The sequence below is a fragment of the Otolemur garnettii genome, unplaced genomic scaffold (genome assembly GCF_000181295.1).
Source record: "Otolemur garnettii isolate 467f Iridium unplaced genomic scaffold, OtoGar3 scaffold00088, whole genome shotgun sequence".
Lineage (NCBI taxonomy): Eukaryota > Metazoa > Chordata > Mammalia > Primates > Galagidae > Otolemur > Otolemur garnettii.
In genome coordinates, this window is record NW_003852483.1 from 5,663,491 (window position 1) to 5,684,256 (window position 20,766).

General features: G+C 34.9%; 1 protein-coding gene across 3 annotated transcripts in view; it reads right to left on the reverse strand.

Moving 5' to 3' along the window:
- The window catches only part of ZNF782 (zinc finger protein 782), a 29,331-nt gene that overhangs the window by 5,389 nt on the left and 3,176 nt on the right, over window positions 1–20,766 (reverse strand). For 2 of the 3 annotated variants that reach the window (XM_023516266.1, XM_003795032.3), the window contains 2 exons: window positions 17,041–17,167; window positions 2,117–2,218 (listed from right to left, as the gene is read on the reverse strand). In XM_023516266.1, the coding sequence (XP_023372034.1) occupies window positions 2,117–2,218; window positions 17,041–17,110 (172 nt within the window). In that variant the 5' untranslated portion in view covers window positions 17,111–17,167. Of the gene's footprint in view, window positions 1–2,116; window positions 2,219–13,757; window positions 14,378–17,040; window positions 17,168–20,766 lie in introns of those variants that run through there. The other variant, XM_023516267.1, reaches the window with a different exon arrangement.

Below are 20,766 nucleotides of genomic sequence, written 5' to 3' on the forward strand. Positions count from 1 at the left end.
ACTTATATGGCTGGGCTTGGTGGCAGACGCCTGTAATCCTAGCACTCTGGGAAGCTGAGGCGGGTGGATTGCTTGAGCTCTTAAGTTGCAGACCAGCCTGAGCAAAAAGCAAGACCCTGTCTCTACTAAAAATAGAAAAACTGAGGCAAAAGGATTGCTTGAGCCCAAGAGCTGGAGATTGCTGTGAGCTATGACGCCACAGCACTCTACCCAAGGTGACAGTTTGAGACTCTGTTTCAAAAAAGAAAAATAATAAAAGTACTTTTATGTTACATTCCATGGACTCATCATGGGGAAGAATGAAACACAGACCATTCTTTGTAATGAATCATAATTTAGGGAGGAATGGAGCTCATTCAAAAACTGCCTGGCACAGGATCTCATTCTCTTTTGATTTATAGTTTACAAAAGATAAAGTGTAGGCTAAAGTATTCCAAAATTATACCACAGAACTATGAAGAACTTGAGCCAAAACTTTAAATGAGTAATAATGCTTTCTCCCTTTTTCTAGCTGAGGTCTGCTATTTATTTTCATTCCAACAAACCACTTTTTGGCTTTATAATTTATACCATTTGCTTAATCTTTATTATATCTTTTACTTTGCTTAGATTTCTTTGAAAACTTTCTTGCTTTTAACGTAAGAGACTAAAAATTTTCTTTTAAGAACGGCTTTATATATAGCACAAAGATATAGATAATGGTTATAATAAAATTTTTCTAGATATTGGATAATTTTGATTTACTCTTTAATTGTTTAAAAAATATATATTCATTCTTGGTAACAAGATAGACTTAAATACTCATAGTTTGAAATTTATACTTTAATTGAAAAATAGTATCTCTACTTTGTGGAATTTATGAACATTTCCCTAAAATACTTTCATTAATATATTTTGTCAATGCTCCAAGGTCATTTTAAAGGTTTATTCTTTGCTTCAGAGTTTATTAAGATATATCATATTCATTTATAAAATATGCTATTTATAATTTCTAGAGTTGGGGTCAGTAAAATTTCTCTGTATAAGGCAAGAGGGCTGTGCTGATTATATGATCTTTGTTGCAACTACTTAACTCTGCCTTGTACCATGAACACATAAATGAATGGACATAGCTGTGTTCCAATAAATCTTTCCTTACCAAAACAGGAAGCAGGGATAATTTCATCTGAGGGTGATGAATAATGCTTCTGTTTTTCTTTAAAACACTTACAGTTTTTAAATGTAATTAATACTTTGGTGCAAAAGTATTCAAAACTTTTAAATATAATTTTTAAAATTTTCTACTTTTTAAATATCCTCTTAAAATTATCTATTTTAGCATTATCAAAATGCCCTTTTTCTCATCTGTTTCTGACCTGAATTGAAACTTAAGTATTAGTTACATAATAAAACACTGAAGTATTTTTGTGTTTATTGCCTTAGGGACTCATAACCATATTGTGAACTTCCCAAATTAGTTTTTAAATGTATCTCTTTGATAAAATCTGATAGTGTTCTCTCTTAATAATTTCATCCATTTATAAATACATTAGCTTATGCACCAAGTATGTTTGTCTACATTATGCCATGAATTTGTATAGCTTTTGTCCAGACAAGAGTTGATAACGGAGGCCTGACACTGCTACCCTTAGAAAGTCTTTCTTCCATGATTAGCACTTGGCTAGCATCTAGGAACTTAGATTTCATGAGGGTTTCCAAGATTCCTAGAATTGCTAAGAGGGGTTCATTGTGCCAAAACTATTTGTATAAACAGTATATGATGAACCCTGTCTTTATCTGAAAGTCTGAGATATTGGTAAATGTTAGACAGAGGGTGAGTACATGAGTAGCCAATGATTAAAAAACCTGGGAACCTAGTTTCTAATGAACTTTCCAGGTAGACAACATTTCACGTAGATTATCATAATTTATTGCTTAGGGAACTAACTTTGTACTACATGAACTCAGAAGCTTGTGACTAGTTTCCTATAAACTTTGCCTCAAGTACCTATTTTCTTTGCTGATCTTGTTTTATATCCTTTCACAGAATAAATTTTAGCCATGAATCTGACTATATGCTGAGTTGTATGAGAACTCCTAGTGAATCAATGCACTTTCTGCCATATTCATAACTCACCTAGGGAGCTCCTGCTTAGAAATTCTTTGCCTTTGTCTAATAACCATGCATCTTCTCCTTGTTCCAATGTGAAGATCAGTTCTGGTTTTGTAAAGCAGTACCCTGTAAATGGGAAATAATTAAAGACTTGAGTTAGCTATATAAATTTTCCTGTTTCTGAATGTGAAGAAAAGTACAACTTAAGAAATGACACATTAAGGTTGCTCATCTCATTGGACCTTTTTGGAAGAGGACAATTTTTTTTATGTTCATAAATGATCACTCTCTTTGAGCCCCTGAACTGCCAGTCTAAATTCTAAAATAGTCAACGTCTTAGGTTTCTAACAAGAGATTTCATGAGGACTTCTCAGATTTACCCTTCATCTAAAAAACAATGAAATTTGTTTGAAAGTATCAAACTAATTTCAAGTAATTTAACTACATCCCAGAAATGATTTAAAAACTTTTCAAAGGATGCAACAAAATCTAGCACCTAGCAATGTAAAATTCACAATATCCAGCACGCATGTGGTATGAATAGAAGCAGCAATTTCTCTTGTCAAGAAGTAAAGCTGATTAGTAGCAACAGAGTAAGAAATGACACATATCAAACAACTAAGTCAAGCTCACTAGAACAGCAGTCATACTTCATATGTTTAAGAAGGACAAAAAAATGAAGATGATAAGAAAAAAGGAAAGATATTTTAAAAGTTCCAAACTGAAATTCTAGATATAAAAAATACAATATCTGAAATGAGAAAACAAATCCACCGAACAACAAATGAGAAAACATTGGATAGGATTAATAAGAATATAGACAACACATAAACAAATGACATAAAGATCAAAACTTAAAAAAAAACTATAAAAGAAGAAACCCACAGTGAATGAAGACTAGAAAATAATAAGCAGTTATCTATGACCTGTGGGATAATGTCAAGTAGTCTAACAGATGTATAATTAGCATTCCAGAAGAAAAAAGGGAGAAGGGTAAAACAATTGAAGAAATAATGGCCAAACATTCTAATTTTGGTGATGTAGATAATTACATCCAATAATGTAGATAAAATGGAATTATTAAAAATACAAATTCTAAGGCAGAAAAAATGGAAAAAAAGAACAGATAGGAAAAATTGTTAGCATGTAGTTAAATGTTAGATTTATACCCAATTTTGTATATCCATAATAACATTTAACCTACATGATTTAATAATTATTACAATTAAAAGGGAGAGATCAAGAGACTGTATGTAAAAGCAAAATCTATGTTAGTCTATTTTCTCTAATTAGTCTCTTATAACAAAATATTAAAAACTGGGTGACCCAACTATATGCTGTCAGCAAAATATTCACTTAAAAATAATAGATTAAAAGTTCATTTTTGTTGAGCCTCATTATTTTTCTCTATAAAGGTTGAGTTATTTTTATTGTTCTATCATAAAGTTCAGTGACTCTTTACTCCACCCTCTCCATTCTGCTGCTGTGCCCATAAATTGCTTTTTAAAAAATAAACATTTTATTTTAGAATAGATTTAGAGTCACAAAAAAGTTGCAAGCACAGAAATGAGAATTCCTGTGTACCTTGAACCTATTTCACACACTGTAAACATCGTAAATTACAATGCTAAGTCTGTCACAGCTAATGATACAATATTGGAAAATTATTTAAATAAAGTCCATACTTTATTCAGATGTCCTTATATTTTTATCCAATGCCTTTTTTCTGTTCCACAGCTTTGTCCATGATTCCATGTTATGTTTAGTCACGTCATCTTAAGCTCTAAACTGTATTTTTGATACCCTTCATACTTTAAAGGTCATTGTAGAATGTCAAGTGTCTGCCATTCTTACCACATATCATCAAAGGTACATGCTATCAACCTTGATTACCTAGCTTAGGTAGTGTATGTGAGAGTTCTCCACCAAAAAGTAACTTCTTTTTCTGTCAGTGCACACTATACTCTACAGAAGAAAGTCACCAGACTCAGCCTACTAAAGGGGTGGAAATTTCTGACCTATTTCCTTCAATGGGCAGTACTATGTAAATTATTAGGAATTCTTCTGTTTGGGGAATTTTTCTATTCTCTCCCATTTATTTATTATAAATTTATTTATACAATCACTTATCTATATCAGTATGGATTCATGGGTATTTTCCACTTTCGATTATAAACCAATACTATGTTATTTATTTTATTGCTTAACACTTACAACTTGGGCTGTTGGGAGATATTTCAATTGGCTCGTCTTTGACATACCCTTAACCAGAGTTTAGATGGTTTGTCCCTTCCAAGACCCATGTTAAAATGTGACTACAGGTGTGGCATCTGTGGCTCAGTGAATAGGGTGCCGGCCCCATACACCAAGGGTGGTGGCTTCAAACCTGGCCCTGGCCAAACTGCAACAAAAAAATAACCAGGTGTTGTGGCAGGTGCTTGTAGTCCCAGCTACTCAGGAGGCTGAGGCAAGAGAATCACCTAAGCCCAGGAGCTGGAGGTTGCTGTGAGCTGTGTGACACCATGGCACTCTATCAAGGGTGATAAAGTGAGACTTAAAAAAAAAAAAGAAAGAAAATTGACTATAAAGTGGTGGTGTTGGGAAGAGGGGTCTAGCGGGAGATGTTTGATTCATGGGGTGTGATTCCTCATGAATACATTAAACCCCTCCTATGAGGGTAAGTTCTTCGTCTCGTGAGAACGGATTAGTTCCTGCAAGAGCTGGTTGTTGAAAAGAATCTGGCTTCCTCACTTTCTCAGTCTTTCTTCCTGTCTTGCCAGGTAATCTCTGTGCACATGCTCACTCTCCTTCTGCTTTCCACCATAAGCTGAAGCAGCATGAGGCCCCTTATCAGATAAAGGTGCCCAATCTTGGACTTTCTATCCACTAGAACTGTGAGCCAAATAAATTTATTTTCTACATAAATTATCTAGTTTCAGGTTTTCTGTAACAAAAAATGAACTAAGGTAGGAAATTGGTACCAAGGATTGAAGTGTTGCTATAGAGTTACCTGGGAAAATGTGGAATCAAGTAATGGGTAGTGGCTGGAAGAATTTGGAGAAGCAGGATAAAAAAAAAGTATTGCCATGAACAGAACATTTAAAGTCATTATGACGATGGTCACAAGGAAAGAAAAAGACAAGGGGAAATTTAGAGATTGCTCCAAGAAGACCAACTAGAGCCATATTCTCACTTGCCTCTCCAGGGAAATCTTAATTTCTCATTTTTTGAATGATAGTTTTACTGGAAATAGAATTTTCAGTTGATATGAGTTTGTTTTTTTTTTTTTTTAAAGCACTTTAAATCTATCAACCCACTACCTTCTGGTTACCAATGATTCTGCTCATAATTTTACCAAGTTCCATTGCATGTGATATGTGTCACTTCTCTTGCTGCTTTCAAGATTTCCTTTTAGTCATTGTGTTATGACAGTTTGATTATGTAATTCAGTTTGTATTTCTTTAGGTTTATAATGTTGGAATTTATTCAACATATTAGATTTGTAGATTCATGTCTTTTAATAAATGTGTAAAGGTTTTAGCTAATATTTCTTCAAATAACTTTCTGTTCCCCTATCTCATTCTTCTGAAATTCCCATAATGTATGTGTTGGCTGGCTTGATAGTACCCCACCAGTCTATGAGACTCTTTTCACTTTTCTTAATCTTTTTTTTACTTTATGTTCCACAGATGAAGACTTCGATTATCTTCAAATCCACTAATTTTTTTTCTCTGCCTGCTCAAATCTGCTGTTGAACCTGTGTAGGCAAAATTTTCATTTCTTGTATAGTAACTATCAACTCCAGAATTTGGTTCCTTTTCATAATTTCCATCTTTTTGCTGTTATTTTATTTTATTAAATCATAGCTATGTACATTAATGTAATCATGGGGTACAATGTGCTGGTTTTATATACCATTTGAAATATTTTCATCAAACTGGTTAACAGCCTTCACTGCATTTTCTTAGTTATTAAGACATTTATACTCTACACTTAGTAAATTTAACATGTACCCTTGTAAAATGCACTGTAGGTGTGTTCCCATCAGTTATCTTCCCTCCACCTACCCTTCCCCCTCCCCTCCCCTCCCCTTCCTTTCCCCTTCATTTTGGGTTATAGTTGGGTTACAGCTTTCATATGAAAGCTATAAATTCGTTTCATAGTAGGGCTGAGTACACAGGATACTTGTTCTTTCATTCTTGAGATACTTTACTAAGAAGAATATGTTCCAGCTCCATCCATGTAAACATGAAAGAGGTAAAGTCTCCATCTTTTTTAAAGGCTGCATAATATTCCATAGTGTACATATACCACAATTAATCCACTCATGGGTCAATGGGCACTTCTTCCATGACTTAGCAATTATGAATTGGGTTGCAATAAATATTCTGATACAAATATCTTTGTTATAATCTGACTTTTGGTCTTCTGGATATATACCTACTGGAGAAACTGAAGAATCAAATGGCAGGTCTTATTTTTTAGATCCCCAAGTGATCTCCAAACATCTTTCAAAAAGGAAGATATTAGTTTGCATTCCCACCAGAAGTGCAGAAGTGTTCCCTTTTCTCCACATCCATGCCAACATCTCTGGTTTTGGGATTTTGTGATGTGAGTAATAGAATTCTGATGTGAAGCCATCTAGTCCTGGGCTTTTCTTTTTAGGGAGAATTTGTATAATTGATGCTATTTCAGAACTTGATATAGGCCTATTCAACATTTCCACTTCATTCTGGCTAGGTCTAGGAAGGTGGTAAGCTTCCAAGCTTTGATCTCTTTCCTTCAAATTTTTGTATTTCTGAGAATACAGTTTCTTGTAATATTCATTAAAGGTTTTTGAATTTCTGAGGAGACTGTTGTTATTTCGTCTTTGCCATTTCTGCTTGATGACATTACAGATTTTACTCTTTTTTTTTTTTTTTTTTTAGCCAAAGGTTTATCTATTTTATTGACCTCAAAAAACCAACTATTTGATTTCTTGATCTCTTGTATAATCCTTTTGTTTTCAATTTCATTTAATTCTGGTTATTTCTTTTCTTCTCCTGGGTTTGGGATTGGAATGTTCTTCCTTTTCCAGTTGCTTGAGATGCCCCATTAAGTTGTTATCTTCCTCCCTTTCTGTTGTCTTGAGGAAGGCTTGTAGTGCTATAAATTTCCCTCTTAGGACTGCCTTTGTGGTATCCCAGAGGTTCTGGTAATTTGTGTCTTCATTATCATTTTGTTCCAAAAATTTGGTAATTTCCTTCTTAATCTCATCTATGACCCAGTTATCATTCAGGATAAGGTTATTTAGTTTTCTTTTTTTTGCAGTTTTTTGGCCAGGGCTGGGTTTGAACCCGCCACCTCTGGCATATAGGGCCAGCGCCCTACTCCTTTGAGTGGTTATTTAGTTTTCATGTTTTTATATGAGTCTACAGATTCCTGTTGTTACTGAGTTCAACTTTTATTCCATGATGGTCCGAAAAGATGCAAGGAATAATTTCTATTCTTTTAAATTTGCTGAGGTTAGACTTGTGACCTAAAATGTGATCAGTTTTGGAGGATGTTCCATGGGCTGATGAGAAGAATGTGTATTCAATTTTGTTAGGATGAAATGTTCTGTAGATGTCTGTTAAATCCAAATGCTGAATGGTTAAGTTTAAGTCTAAAATTTCTTTGCTGAGTTTCTTACTGGAGGATCTATCCAACACTGCCTAAAAATCTCCGACTATTACGATGCTGGAGGAAATCAAATTCATGTCTGTGAGAGTCTCTCTTATAAACTGAGGCATAGTTGGGTGGTTGGGTGCATAAATGTTAATAATTGAAATCTCTGTATGTTGAGTGTTACCTTTAACAAATATGAAGTGACCATCCTTATCTTTCCTTTCTTTTGTTGGTTTAAAGCCTATTGTATATGCAAATAAAATTGCAACACCTGTTTTTTTCTGATTTCCATTTGCCTGAAATATAGATAACCATCCTCCCTTCACCCTGAGTCTATATTTATCTTTTAAAGTAAGATGAGATTCTTGTATGCAGCAGATGTTTGGCTTGAGTTTTTGTATCCAGTCAGCCAACCTGTGCCTCTTTACAGGACAATTTAAACCACTCACATTAATTGAGAATACTGATAAGCCTGGTAGTTGGACAGCCCACACCTTGTCCATACCTCTCTAGTAAATGCCCAAGAATCTGGACTCCATGGGGGACAGGCTTCCAGACCATGGGGTGAGTGTGGAGGGGAGTCCTGGGAGTTCAGAATTGCAGGTAGAGAATGTATACAGTTTTATGCCTGGTGGGAGAGTGCTGTGGCATGTTAATAGGTCCTCTCTGGGGAAGGAGTTCCAGTTTTTAGAGGGTCTCTCCCATGGGAAAAAATAGGAGATCTGAACTCTGCTTGCTTGTTTGTATAAAGTATACTGTGAGCCGTTCTCATGAAGGAGGGGATTTCATCTGCTTGACAATTGCTTTTGTACATATTGTTTGTTTCCTTGGGGTTGCAGCTTGCCTCAGCAGGGTTGATGTGCATTTTTCAACCTTCTCTCTTGGCTCAGCTCCAAACCATCAGCTTACTCGCTAAACTTCTTTCCTTTAAATCTGCTTCTGGATGGGAGCCTCTGTAGAAACCTGGCTCCAATTGGCCATCTTGCCTCTGCCCCTCTCTTTTGTTGTTAATTTTATTCACGTATAGTTTTTGTAATATACTTCTCTTTCCATGTTTCTTTTAGCGCTTTGATCATTTTAAAGACAGCTATGTTAAAGTCTTTGTTGAGTAAATCCAATTTCTGGGCTTCCTCAGGAACAGTTTCTATCAGTTTAGTCTCTTCCTTTGAATCAACTATATTTTTCTGTTTATTTGTACTATATGCCTTATGACTTTTTATTAAAAAGTAGGTGTTTGATTATTATAATGTGGGAACAGTGGAAATTAGTTTCTCCATGATTACCCAGGTATGTTGTTTTTATTTATTGAGTACTGAAGGCTGTGGCCCATTTAAGACTTTTCCAAACTATTTTTTGCAAAGACAATTTTTCTCATCTTCACATGATCACTAAAGTTTCTATTCCTTTAGCTCATAATCAGCTAATGTTTTGACATAGATTACCTTCAATGCTAGGAGCTAAAACATACACACAAAATCCCCCAAAGTAATAAACAAAACCACCACCCCCAAACACAACTACGTCTCCAAATCTTTGCAAATATGTTCTGGTCTGGGGAACTCTTTTGCTACTTATCTCAGGCTATACTGAGTCTAGGAATCAACCTGAGGTGAAAGCCTATGGTCTTCTTGGAACATGCATCTTTCCTGGATATGTGCATGGATTTCTATATTTCTCCATACACATACATAATTTTGCATATCCGAATTTTCTAGAATCTCATCCTGGCTTCTCCTCTGGGCCTTACACAGTCTATTGTAGACCTCTACTACATTCTCTTGCTCTAGGTATTTGTGAACTTTAGTGAACCTTGCAGCTTTTATGAGCAAAGCCCACCACTTTTCTTGCCTACACTCTGTAAAACATATTAGCACTTAAGAGTCATTCAGGTATATCTCAGACAAGTCAGAAGAGATGCACATAATAATTTGTAAATAAGATATGCTGTGCTCTGTTTGGTTTGGAGGAAGACCTGGGAACTACGCTGCCACCTGCTTAAGACCAAGACCCCCATTATATTGGGGAAGAGCTGTGTCAAGGGTAAATTAAAACACAAGACCTTCCTACCATTTTGAAGATGGCCTTTTCCTGTTTACTTGGTTGCTGTAAGCTTTTGTTTTCCAATAGTCTGACAAAGTTTATTTAGTTGGTTGTTTTTTAGACATTTCTAGGGGGAACAGAAAACTTGCAGTTTTCTAGTCCAATGTTTTGCTGATGTCATTCTTATTCCTGAGTTTTGAGAGTTCTTTATATATTCTGAATACAAGTTCACTATCAGATATTTGATTTTAAATTTATTTTCTCCAAGTCTATGTCTTGTGTTTTCATTTTTTTAACAGTGTCTTTGCAGAGGAGTTTTTAAATTTTAACACATTACTGGCTAGTCACAGGTTATCCATAAACATGGATAGTTTGCGCTAAAACTGCTGGTCAACAATGTGTTAAGATGTTAGAGGTGCTAGGTGATTCTAGATTATAAGCAGCTGAGATAAGAGGAGGGGAGAAAGAAAAAAATTGGCTGAATTTAGGACAACAGGGAATTGAGACTGAAAAAAATGAATCAGGAAACAGCTGCTAAGTTAACACATTGTTGACCAACAATTTTACACAGAAATTATCCACACTATTGGGTAACTTGTGACCAGTCAGCAATGTGTTAATGTACAACATATCAATTGTTCCTTTCATAGATTGTTCTTCTAGTTTTATATAAAACAAATGAACACTAACTCCAGTTTACAGATTTTCTTTTATGTTTCCTTCTCAGTTTTTGTTTTGCATTTTACATTAAAATCTATGATTCAGAGTGGCAGCTGTGGCTCAAAGGAGTAGAGCACCGGCCCCCTATGCCAGAGGTGATGGGTTCGAACTCAGCCCCAGCCAAAAAAAAGCAAAACTGGATTTTCCACAGGGCCTACAGGCATTAGGATTGTGCCCAGCTTGTTATGAAAATCCTTAATAAACTTCCTTTAAAAAAAAGACCTATTATTCATTTTGAGTTAATTTTTGTACAAATGTAAGGTCTGATTTCATTTCGCCTCCCTTTTTTTCCATACTAATGTTTAATTGTTCCAGCAGAATGGATGAAAGTCTTTCCTTTCTCCTTTGAATTGCCTCTGTGCTTTTGTCAAAATTTGCTTTTTATATTTGTGTGAATCTATGTATTCCACTGAATATCCTTCACCAATATCATACTATCTTAACTACAACATATACTGTAAGAGTTGAATTTGAAAATGTGAATCCTTCAATGTTGTTCTTTTTCAGGCTTATTTTTTGGCTGTTGTGGTTCCCTGATTTTCTATAAAAATTTATTTTAGAATAAGTTTGTTAATAAACATTTCCTGGGAAATAAAATCCTTCCTTTATTCCCTAAGTGAAAGTGTTCTATCTCCTTCCTCTAAGTATGATGATTTGCTTTAGGTTTTTCCTATATATCCTTAATGAAATCATATCCTTCTATTCCCAATTTTTTGAAAATTTTTTTTTTAAATGAATGGACTGTATATTTAGTTAAATGTTTTTTATTCTTCCATCAGTATGACCATAACGTTTTTCTTATTGTCTGCTAGTGTGATGACTTATGTGGATTGATTTTTGAATGCTGAACCAGACTGCACTTCTGAAATAAAACTTATTTGGTTATATTTTCCTTGTTATATATTACAGAATTCAGCTTCATAACATTTGTAAAAAAACTTTTGCATCTATGTTATTGAGAAATATTAGTGTGTAGTTTTGTTTGCTCATAGTTTTCTCATTTTCCTATAGTAATACTGGCATAAAATGGTTGAGAAATGTTTTTTCCTCTTCACTTTTCTGGATGAGTTTGTGTAGACTTAGTATTACCTCTTAAATATTTGGTAGAATCCAATGATGAAAGCATCCAGGCATTTGTGAAATAAAACTTATTTGGTTATATTTTCCTTATTATAGAATTCAGCTTCATAACATTTATAAAAGACCTTTGCATCTATGTTAATGAGAAATTATTAGTGTGTACTTTTGTTTGTTCATAGTTTTCTCATTTTCCTATAGTAATACTGGCATAAAATGGTTGAGAAATGTTTTCTCTTCTTCACTTTCCTGGATGAGTTTGTGTAGACTTGGTATTACCTCTTAAATATTTGGTAGAATCCAATGATGAAAGCTTTTGGGCCTGGTGTTTTCTTTTTTAGAAGGTTTTACACTGTTATTTCACTTTTAAAAAGAAATAGGGGATTATTTAGATTATTTCATAATGAGTACATTTAGAAGTTTGTGTTTCAGGGAATTGGTCTATTTCATTAAAATTATTAAATTTATGGGCATACACTTATTTAAGTATTCATTTATGATACTTTTAGTGTCTATGGTATGTAATAATGATCCTTATTTCATATTTGATATTAGTAACTTGTATCTTCCTCCTTTTTGTTAGCCTGTCTAGAAGTTAATCTTTTTTTTTTTTTTTCTGAGAACTAGTCTGGTTTTTGTGATTTTCTCTATTGCTTTCCTATTTTCAATGCCACTGATTTCTGTTATAATTTGTTATTCCCTTTTCTGCTTTAGGTTTAATTTTCCTTTCTTTTTATAGTTTCCTAAGGTGTAAGCTTAGGTTATATACTTTAGATCACTTCCATTCCTGTCCCCCTTCCTCATTACCCTCCTATTCCATTTGAGGGAAACAAAGAAGTTCACTACCACACAAAGAGGAACACTGTGCTGTGTTACCTTGGAGTGCTCAACAAAGAGTTTCAAAATAAATTAAACTGATGTCAACAGATAGCTGCCACTTTCTTGGAACAGAGACAACTGAAGTAAACCAGCCCTGACTGCTTTAGCTGATCTGTAACATTCTATAGCTAACTGAAATACTAAAATCTCCACCTAGTGGTGAATTATAACAACATGAGTTATATGAAGACTTCCTAATGATTGTACTGCATATGCTTGATTTGTTTCAGCATGAATATGCAATGATACAATGTAAGAGCTCTGCATCACTCACTGGGAAGAGATTTAAGGCCAACACCACCGGTAGGCAATGTGGCATAGTTTTTGTTCTCTAAAGAACTCCTACACTGCCCAGGATTTTGAGTGTCTAGAGAACTAAATGTCCAGGGAACTCCTGTGCAAGGAGTGAATGTCTTGTGTAAGTAGCCTCTAATAAACTCATCTAACTTACCAACCTAGACTTCTCTGAGTCATTCTTTGGTCTCTCAGATCCATCTCAGTTTAGGAGTTGGGGGTTTGCAGTTTTTCTACACTGTACTGGGGTTTTCCTGAAACATTGTTTTTCTTCTTTTTGATTTTTCTTCTGGCATTTCAGTTTTGCAAATACAAAGAATTACATATACTCCTGTCTTCCTTTCTTACTCAAAAGATAGCTTTCAATGTGCATCTTTCTGCTTCCTCTTTTCTTGACATATTTTGACTATCACCCTTTATCTGTGTATAACCTGTTATCCCTACTATGGCTGTGTTTAGATTTAACCCAAGTTTAGTTAACTAGTCAATGATGAACATTTGGATTGTTAACAATATATTGCTATTACAAATAATGCTGCAAGGAATAGCCCTTGTGTATATGTCATTTTGCAATGTGCAGGCATTACTAGCACTTTTCTGGGTAAAATATAACACATCTGTAGTGTCAAAAATTATATTTATTAAAGACAGATATGATTGTATTATAGTTTTACTTCAAACCTCAATGGATATTCATTGCTTGAAAACTTGAAAATATGACCTCAATAGTATAGATTCTCTTGGTCTTCTTCCATATCTTGTACCACATTCCTGCTTGCTCTCTCTGTTCCAAATGTACTGATTTTTTTTAGGACCCTGTACTCATTATTTTCTCTTCTACTGGGGCTCTTCATATTTGTTCTTTTCTTGGCACAGAATATTTATATTTCCTTACTTAACTTACTCCTAGACATTCCTTAAAGCTTTTCTCATGTGTCAGTGGATCTTTTTCTTTGAGTTTGACAATTTTCATTAAAAAAGTAAAAAGAATAGTTTAGTGAGCTCCTACCTTGATATATCCTTCACCCAGCTTTAACAAATTATCACAAGTATTTTCTAGAAACTTTTCTTGACCTAGGAAACTGTTCAAATCACCCTATAAAAATTAAAAATGTGGTGTTAAATAGGTTAAAAACTGCACAGATATTTACCAAACAGTGGATATTAAGTAAACCATTCTTGAATTATAACTGCATTTCTTCTCACATACTATACAAATCAGGGTTCAGAGGAGAACCATTAGAAAATATATAGAGATTTTTCCTTGTGATCTAATACATAATTTGATGCAGCCAAAGCACTCCTAAATGCTTATATTAGAAAAGGGGAAAGACTGAAGTCAACAGTCTATGATCTCACATTAAAAGAAAATAAAAGGCATATGTATCAGAAAGGAAGATATTCAGCTGACATTTCTCTTAGACAACATGTTGGCCTATAAAAAAATTCCAAGAAATTTTCAAAAATCCTCCTAGAACTACTAAGAGAGTTCAGGAAAGTACAGCAAGATCTCAGTATAAAAGAGCAATATACAAAAATCAATCTTATACCTATAAACTAGAAACATGTATGGGAAACAAATTAAAAACACAGGCTCAGAGCCTATAAGCTCATTGAGTAGAGTGCTGGTCACATACACCAAGGCTGGTGGGTTTGAGCCTAGCCTGGGCCAGCTAAACAACAATGATAACTGCAATAAAAAAATAGCTGGGCATTGTGGTGGGCTCCTGTAGTCCCACCTATTGGAGAGGCTGGGGCAGGAGAATCTCTTAAGCCGAAGAGTTTGAAGCTGCTGTGAGCTGTGATGCCATAGTACTCTACCGAGGGTGACACAGTAAGACTCTGTCTCAAAACAAACAAACAAACAAAAAAAAAATTAAAAGCACAATGTCATTAACAATCAATCAAATGAAATACTGTGTAAACTTAACAAAACATGTGCAAGATGTTTATATTGACAACTACAAAACACTAAAAGAAGAAATCAAAATCTAAGTAAACAGAAAGATACATTATGTTTATGGATTATTAAGACTCAACAGAGTAAAGATGTTAACTGTCACAAAACTGATAAATAGGTTTAATTTAATTCCTACCAAACACCCAACAAGATTTTTTTTGAGACAGAGTCTCACTATGTTACTCTTGGTAGAGAGCTATGGCGTCACAGCTCACAGCAACCTCAAACTCTTGGGCTTAAGTGATTAAGCTCAACCTCAGCCTCCCAAGTAGCTGGGACTATAGGCACCTGCCACAATGCCTGCCTATTTTTTGGTTGTAGTTGTCACTGTTGTTTAGCAGGCCCAGGCCGGGTTTGAACTCACCAGCCCTGGTGTATGTGGCCAGTGCCCTAGCCACTGAGCTACAGGCACTGGACCCCAATAAGATTTTTTTTAACACAGTAGCATTATTCAAATATTTATATGTAAAAGAAAAGTAACTGGAATACCTAAAAAAAGACTGAAAAATATATAATGTAGGAAGTATCACTCTATCTGATTTAGAGAACACAGAAATAGACCCATACAAGTATAGCCAACTGATTTTTAACAAAGGTGAAAAAGCAGTTCAGTGAAGGATAATAGTGCTGGATGGAGCAAATGGATATCCACAGGCCAAAACAAACAAACAAACAAAAATCTCAAACTTAATGTCCTTTGCAAAAATTAACTCAAAATGCACTATAATTTAAATACAAAATATAAAATGACATAATTTTTTAAAAATAGGGGAAAACATTTGGGCCGACAACTTGGCAAGGTGTTTTTAGACATGACAAAATTATTTAAAAATCAATAAATTGGACTTCACCAAAATAAAAAACATACTGTATTCTTATAAAAGACCCTATAAAGAAGATGAAAAGACAAGTTAAAGACAGGTATGAAAATATGCAATCCACATATTTGACAAAGAACTAATATCTAGACTTCATAAATTCTTAAAAGTCGATGGTTAAAAAAAAATCTCCATCAAAAAATGGGCAAAAATTGGCCAGATGCAGTGGCTCATGCCTTAATTCCAGTGCTTCGGGAAGCCAAGGCAGTAGGATTGCTTAAGACCAGGAGTTTGAGACCAGCCTGGACAACAGATTGAGATCCCATCTCTACAATTTTTTTTTTTTTTTAATTATCCAGGCATGGTGACACAAACCTGTAGCCCCAGCTGTGTGTGGGGCTGAATCATTAGGATTGCTTGAGCCCAGGAGTTGAAGGTTGCAGTGAGCTATGACCACACAACTAGCCAGGGTAAATAATATTCTTTCTCAAAATAGAAAAATAAAAAAAAGCTTTTAAAAAAGGAAAGCCAGACATGGAGAGGAAAGGTTTCTAAAACATATATCTAATAAAGCCTAAACTTCTTCCACGTAATAATAAGACAAACCCCCCTAAAAACCAAACCAAAAATGGGCTAAATATTTGATCAGACACTTAATGAAGATTTATGAATGGCTACAAAGCACATGAGAAAAGATTCAACATCATTAGACACCAGAGAAATGTAAATTAAAATATAATAAGACATAACTAGAGACCAACCAAAATGGTTAAAAATAATAAGACTTACCAAGTATCAGTAATCAAAGAGCAATGAGAACTCATAGATAATGCTTTGGGCATGAAAAACATAGAGTGATTTTGGAAACATTTGGTAGTTTCTTATAAAGTTACACGCAAACTTATTTACCAGAAGACCTACCAAATCCACTCCTAGATATTTACACAAGAGAAATGAAAATATGTTGACACAAAGTCTTGTAAGTGAATGTTCACAGCAACTTTATTCATAATAGGACCAAACTGGAAAAAAGCCCATGTCAACCAACTGATAAAGGACAACAAATTGTGGTATATGCATGCAAAGGAACACTGCTTAAGAAAAAAATAATTAATTACTGATACACACAAACACATGCATGAGTCTTAAAAGCATCATACTAAAGGAAAGAAGCCAGACAAAAGGGAATATATACTCTATGATTCCATGTACATGAAGTTTGAGAAAAGGCAAAATTACTGTAATAGAAAGCAGATCAATAGTTGCCAGGATTCAAGGGGTAGGTATGAGGGGAAGGAGAATCACAGCAAAGGGCTACTAGAACTGGAAATGTTCTAAATCATGACTGAAAGGTGGTAAGCAATTGTACACATCTTTCAAAACTCACTGACTTGTATACTGAAAGGTGCTGAATTTTATTTTCTGTTAAATACACCTCAATAAAAGTGATTAACATGAAAAAAGAAAAAACACAATTACACTGTAGAGGGAGTCACATGGTAAGGTCTGCTCACCCACTGAGACAAGGTGGCTATAGTTCTCCAGCATCACATCTCTGTACAAGTTCCTCTGAACAGGGCCCATCTGCTGCCACTCCTCCCAGGTAAATTCCACAGTCACGTCCTTGAATGACACTGATGCCTGTAATGGCACATTTCTGATTATTTCAAAATTCAGGACAGAAAAATATTTTTGTAAACTAACCCATTATGTTTACTGTTGAGAGTTTAAAACAAACTACAAATAAGAATGCCTATCAAGGCTCTAATGCTATCTTATACTTGAGAATACTTAATCAACACAAACACTTTCATGCTGATTTTTATATATATACATTTTTAAATTATATGTGTTCTGTAACTTAATATACTAAAGAAACTTAGGGCCTTCTTTGTTTTAGGTACAATTACTATAAACAGAATTCCTGTATACATTTCTCCTACATCAGTGGATTACAATGAGTACTCTGTAGAGCCCATACCCCAACCTGGAGATCTCTGCTGAAGAGGTATGTGTAAGCCCAAGAGGTATTCAACAAAACCAGATTCACATTTCAGAAGCAATGATCTAGAACAGGGTTTTTTTTAGCTTGGCACTCCTCACACTGTACACTTTTGTGAAGGACCATCCTGTGCATTTTAGGGTGTTTAGTAGTATCCCTATCTTCTACACACTAGATGCCAGGAGCATCACCAGTTGGGATAGTCAAAAATATCTTCAGGGGGGCAAAATCACCTCCAGTTAGAAATCACTGCTCTATGTGAATAGTGGTCTTAAGCAACAACGACCCAAGTTAAGAGGTGATCTATATTGAGGCAAAATGGCAGAGATAAAAGAATGGAAAGCTAAACATCATAGGAAACACAATCTGTTCATTGTTTTCTTATGTAGCTATACACAGAGATGCTATACTATTTGCAGAAATTGGAAAAATAAATAAGAATAAGAGATTGGCCAGAAGGTTGTAGTGAGGCAGAAGTTTTTCATTTGCACTCAGAATACTTGTGGAACATAAAGACTTACTTAACTCCTCCACTTGTGGCTACATGATTTTGGAACAGATAAGGAAGAAAGAAAATAAGTATCTAGGAGACATCAGTCCTTATATGGTAACTAAAGTCATAAGAGAAAAAGAGCTGGCTCAGAAAGGACACAGACTGGGGAGAGAAAAGGACCATGTAAGGCATTTAAGGAAACAGCAATATTTACGAAGTAGGTCATGAAAGGTCAGAAAAAGAACAGGTCATGAAGTAGGTCAGAAAAAGAACAGGTCATGAAGGATGAGAAAGAAGTTTTAAATGATGAAAAGAGACATCAGAGAGATTAGACTACTGAAAAATTAAGAGAAGAGGCTTGGCGCCTATAGCTCAGCAGTTAGGGCGCTGGCCACATACACTGGGCCTGGTGGGTTTGAACCTGGCCCAGGCCTGCCAAACAACAATGACAAGTACAACAACAAAAAAATAGCCAGGTGTTGTGGCAGGTGCCTGTAAGTCTCAGCTAGTTGGGAGGCTGAGGCAAGACTTTGAGGTTGCTGTGAACTGTGATGCCATAACACTCTATTGAGGGTGACATAGTGAGACTCTGTCTCAAAAAAAAAAAAAAAAAAAGAAAGAAAGAAAGAAAGAAAAAGAGAGAACTATAAACATGAATGACTCTTTTAGTTCAAGATAACAGACAAAGCACACATAAGTATATCCCCTGCCTTCAAAAACACACTTAGGTAAAATACAAAACCCACTATAATTTATTACAAAAGAGGAATACAGGGAAGTGTTCCAGAAGCTGGAAAATCTGCACAAATTCTGGAAGATACAGGGTAAGAGAGTAGTAGATAGTGAAACACAGCAATGCTGCCCACCATCTAATACAAATGTAGAGGGGAAGGAGTTGAGTGCTGATGAGAGCCCAGAGACAGAGATGTCCACACTCAATGTCCACACTCAAAACTAAGTGTGCCAGAGGGAGAGTAAATAACTGAAAACCCTTAGGAGGGCTTCATTTTGTGTCTGTTCTGTGTGCATCTGCAAGAAATTTTCATGAGAATAACTCTCAGGAGAAAAGCTTAAGGAGCTCTGGGCAGCCAAAGGGAGAAGCACGGGCTTTTGTATCTGAAGTTTGATGATGCTTCTACAAATGATGCCTAAGTATAAACTTTCATTTTATGATTGGTCATTGAAGGTATATAGATATAATTTCCATCATTTTATACTGATCTTGTATCCAGCTAATTGCAAACATCAATTCTAATCGTTTATCTGTAAATTCTACTGGATTTTTTAATATATGCAATCATGTCATCTCTAAAAAATGAAGTTTTATTTCTTCCTTTCCAATCCTTGTACTTTTTTATTTCTTTCTCTTTCCTTTGTTTCTCTAACCAACACCCCAGGTTAAAATTTCCAACACATTATTTTCAAACTCAGGAGAAACCCTTCCATATGAAATTACAATGTTAAGTTTTTTAACACACTATCAATCAAATTAAGAAAGAGCCCTTTTATTCTCAGTATGTTAAGAATTCATCATTAATTGGTATTAAATTTTCTCAAATCCTTTACTACATATAATCATATGATCATGTATGTTTTTTCTTCTTTACTTTTACTATGATGAATTACATAATTTTTTGATTAGCTCAAATTTACATTCCTCAAAGAAAAAGGTGGAAGACTCTCATGACCTGATTTTAAGACTTACTGTTAAGAAACATACATCAATACAGTGTGGTATTAGCAAAAAGATAAACATAGCTCATAATAAGCAAAGAGAATCCAGAATCAGATGCACATAGACATCCAATTAATTCATGTCCAATAGCGGTGTCAAGGCAATTCAATGGCAACAGTACATTCTTTTTACCAAACAGTGCTAACAGATGCATGTGCAAAGATGGAGAGCACAAATATGGCAAATATATGTTCACCTATCCCGATATTTACAGTATGATGCCAGCAGATGTCCTCAAACTTCGGCCCACGGGTCACATGCAGCCCACCTAGGACATTTATCCAGCCCACTGGGTGTTTTTATTGCTGCTGCCTGTCCTGCTTAGCAGCTGACTTGTCCCAGGGCCTGTAGTCCAGCCCTCCAACAGTCTGAGGGACAGTGAACTGGCCCCCTGTTTAAAAAGTTTGAGGACTCCTGCATCTCAATTCAAGCGAAGAACCTCAGACCTTAAAATTATGAATCCAGGTTTCAGATCGGGCCAACTAGAATATATTTTGACCTTTCTCTCATATTTGGACCAGGTTTTATGCTAAAATAAAATTTAAAAGCCAACCATAAAAGGAATTATTGATATACCAAAGGAAATAAAGACTTTGTAATCCCAAGAGACTAAAATCAGCTTATGCACGTTTAAAAAGGTAAATAAAAATAAACAACTTTCTATGAAAATGTAATGGAAAAATTATATTAAAAGAAATACAAATCCAATACAGGCTTATGATAAGTTAATTAGTAAATTGACTAATAAATTTATTGAGTAATCAAAATCTTCACACAAAGGGTCCTCACAAGGTCAAAATTTATAGGCGAGTTTCACAAAAATCTACATAAAACACAATTTTCTCATTTTTCTAAATTATTCTTTTTTTTCTGTTTTTTTTTTTTTTTTGCAGTTTTTGGCCAGGGGCTGGATTCAACCCACCACCTCCAGCATATGGGGCCAGTGCCTTACTCCTTTGAGCCACAGGCACCACCCAAAACCATATAATCTTTGCTTGACCACCTTGGGA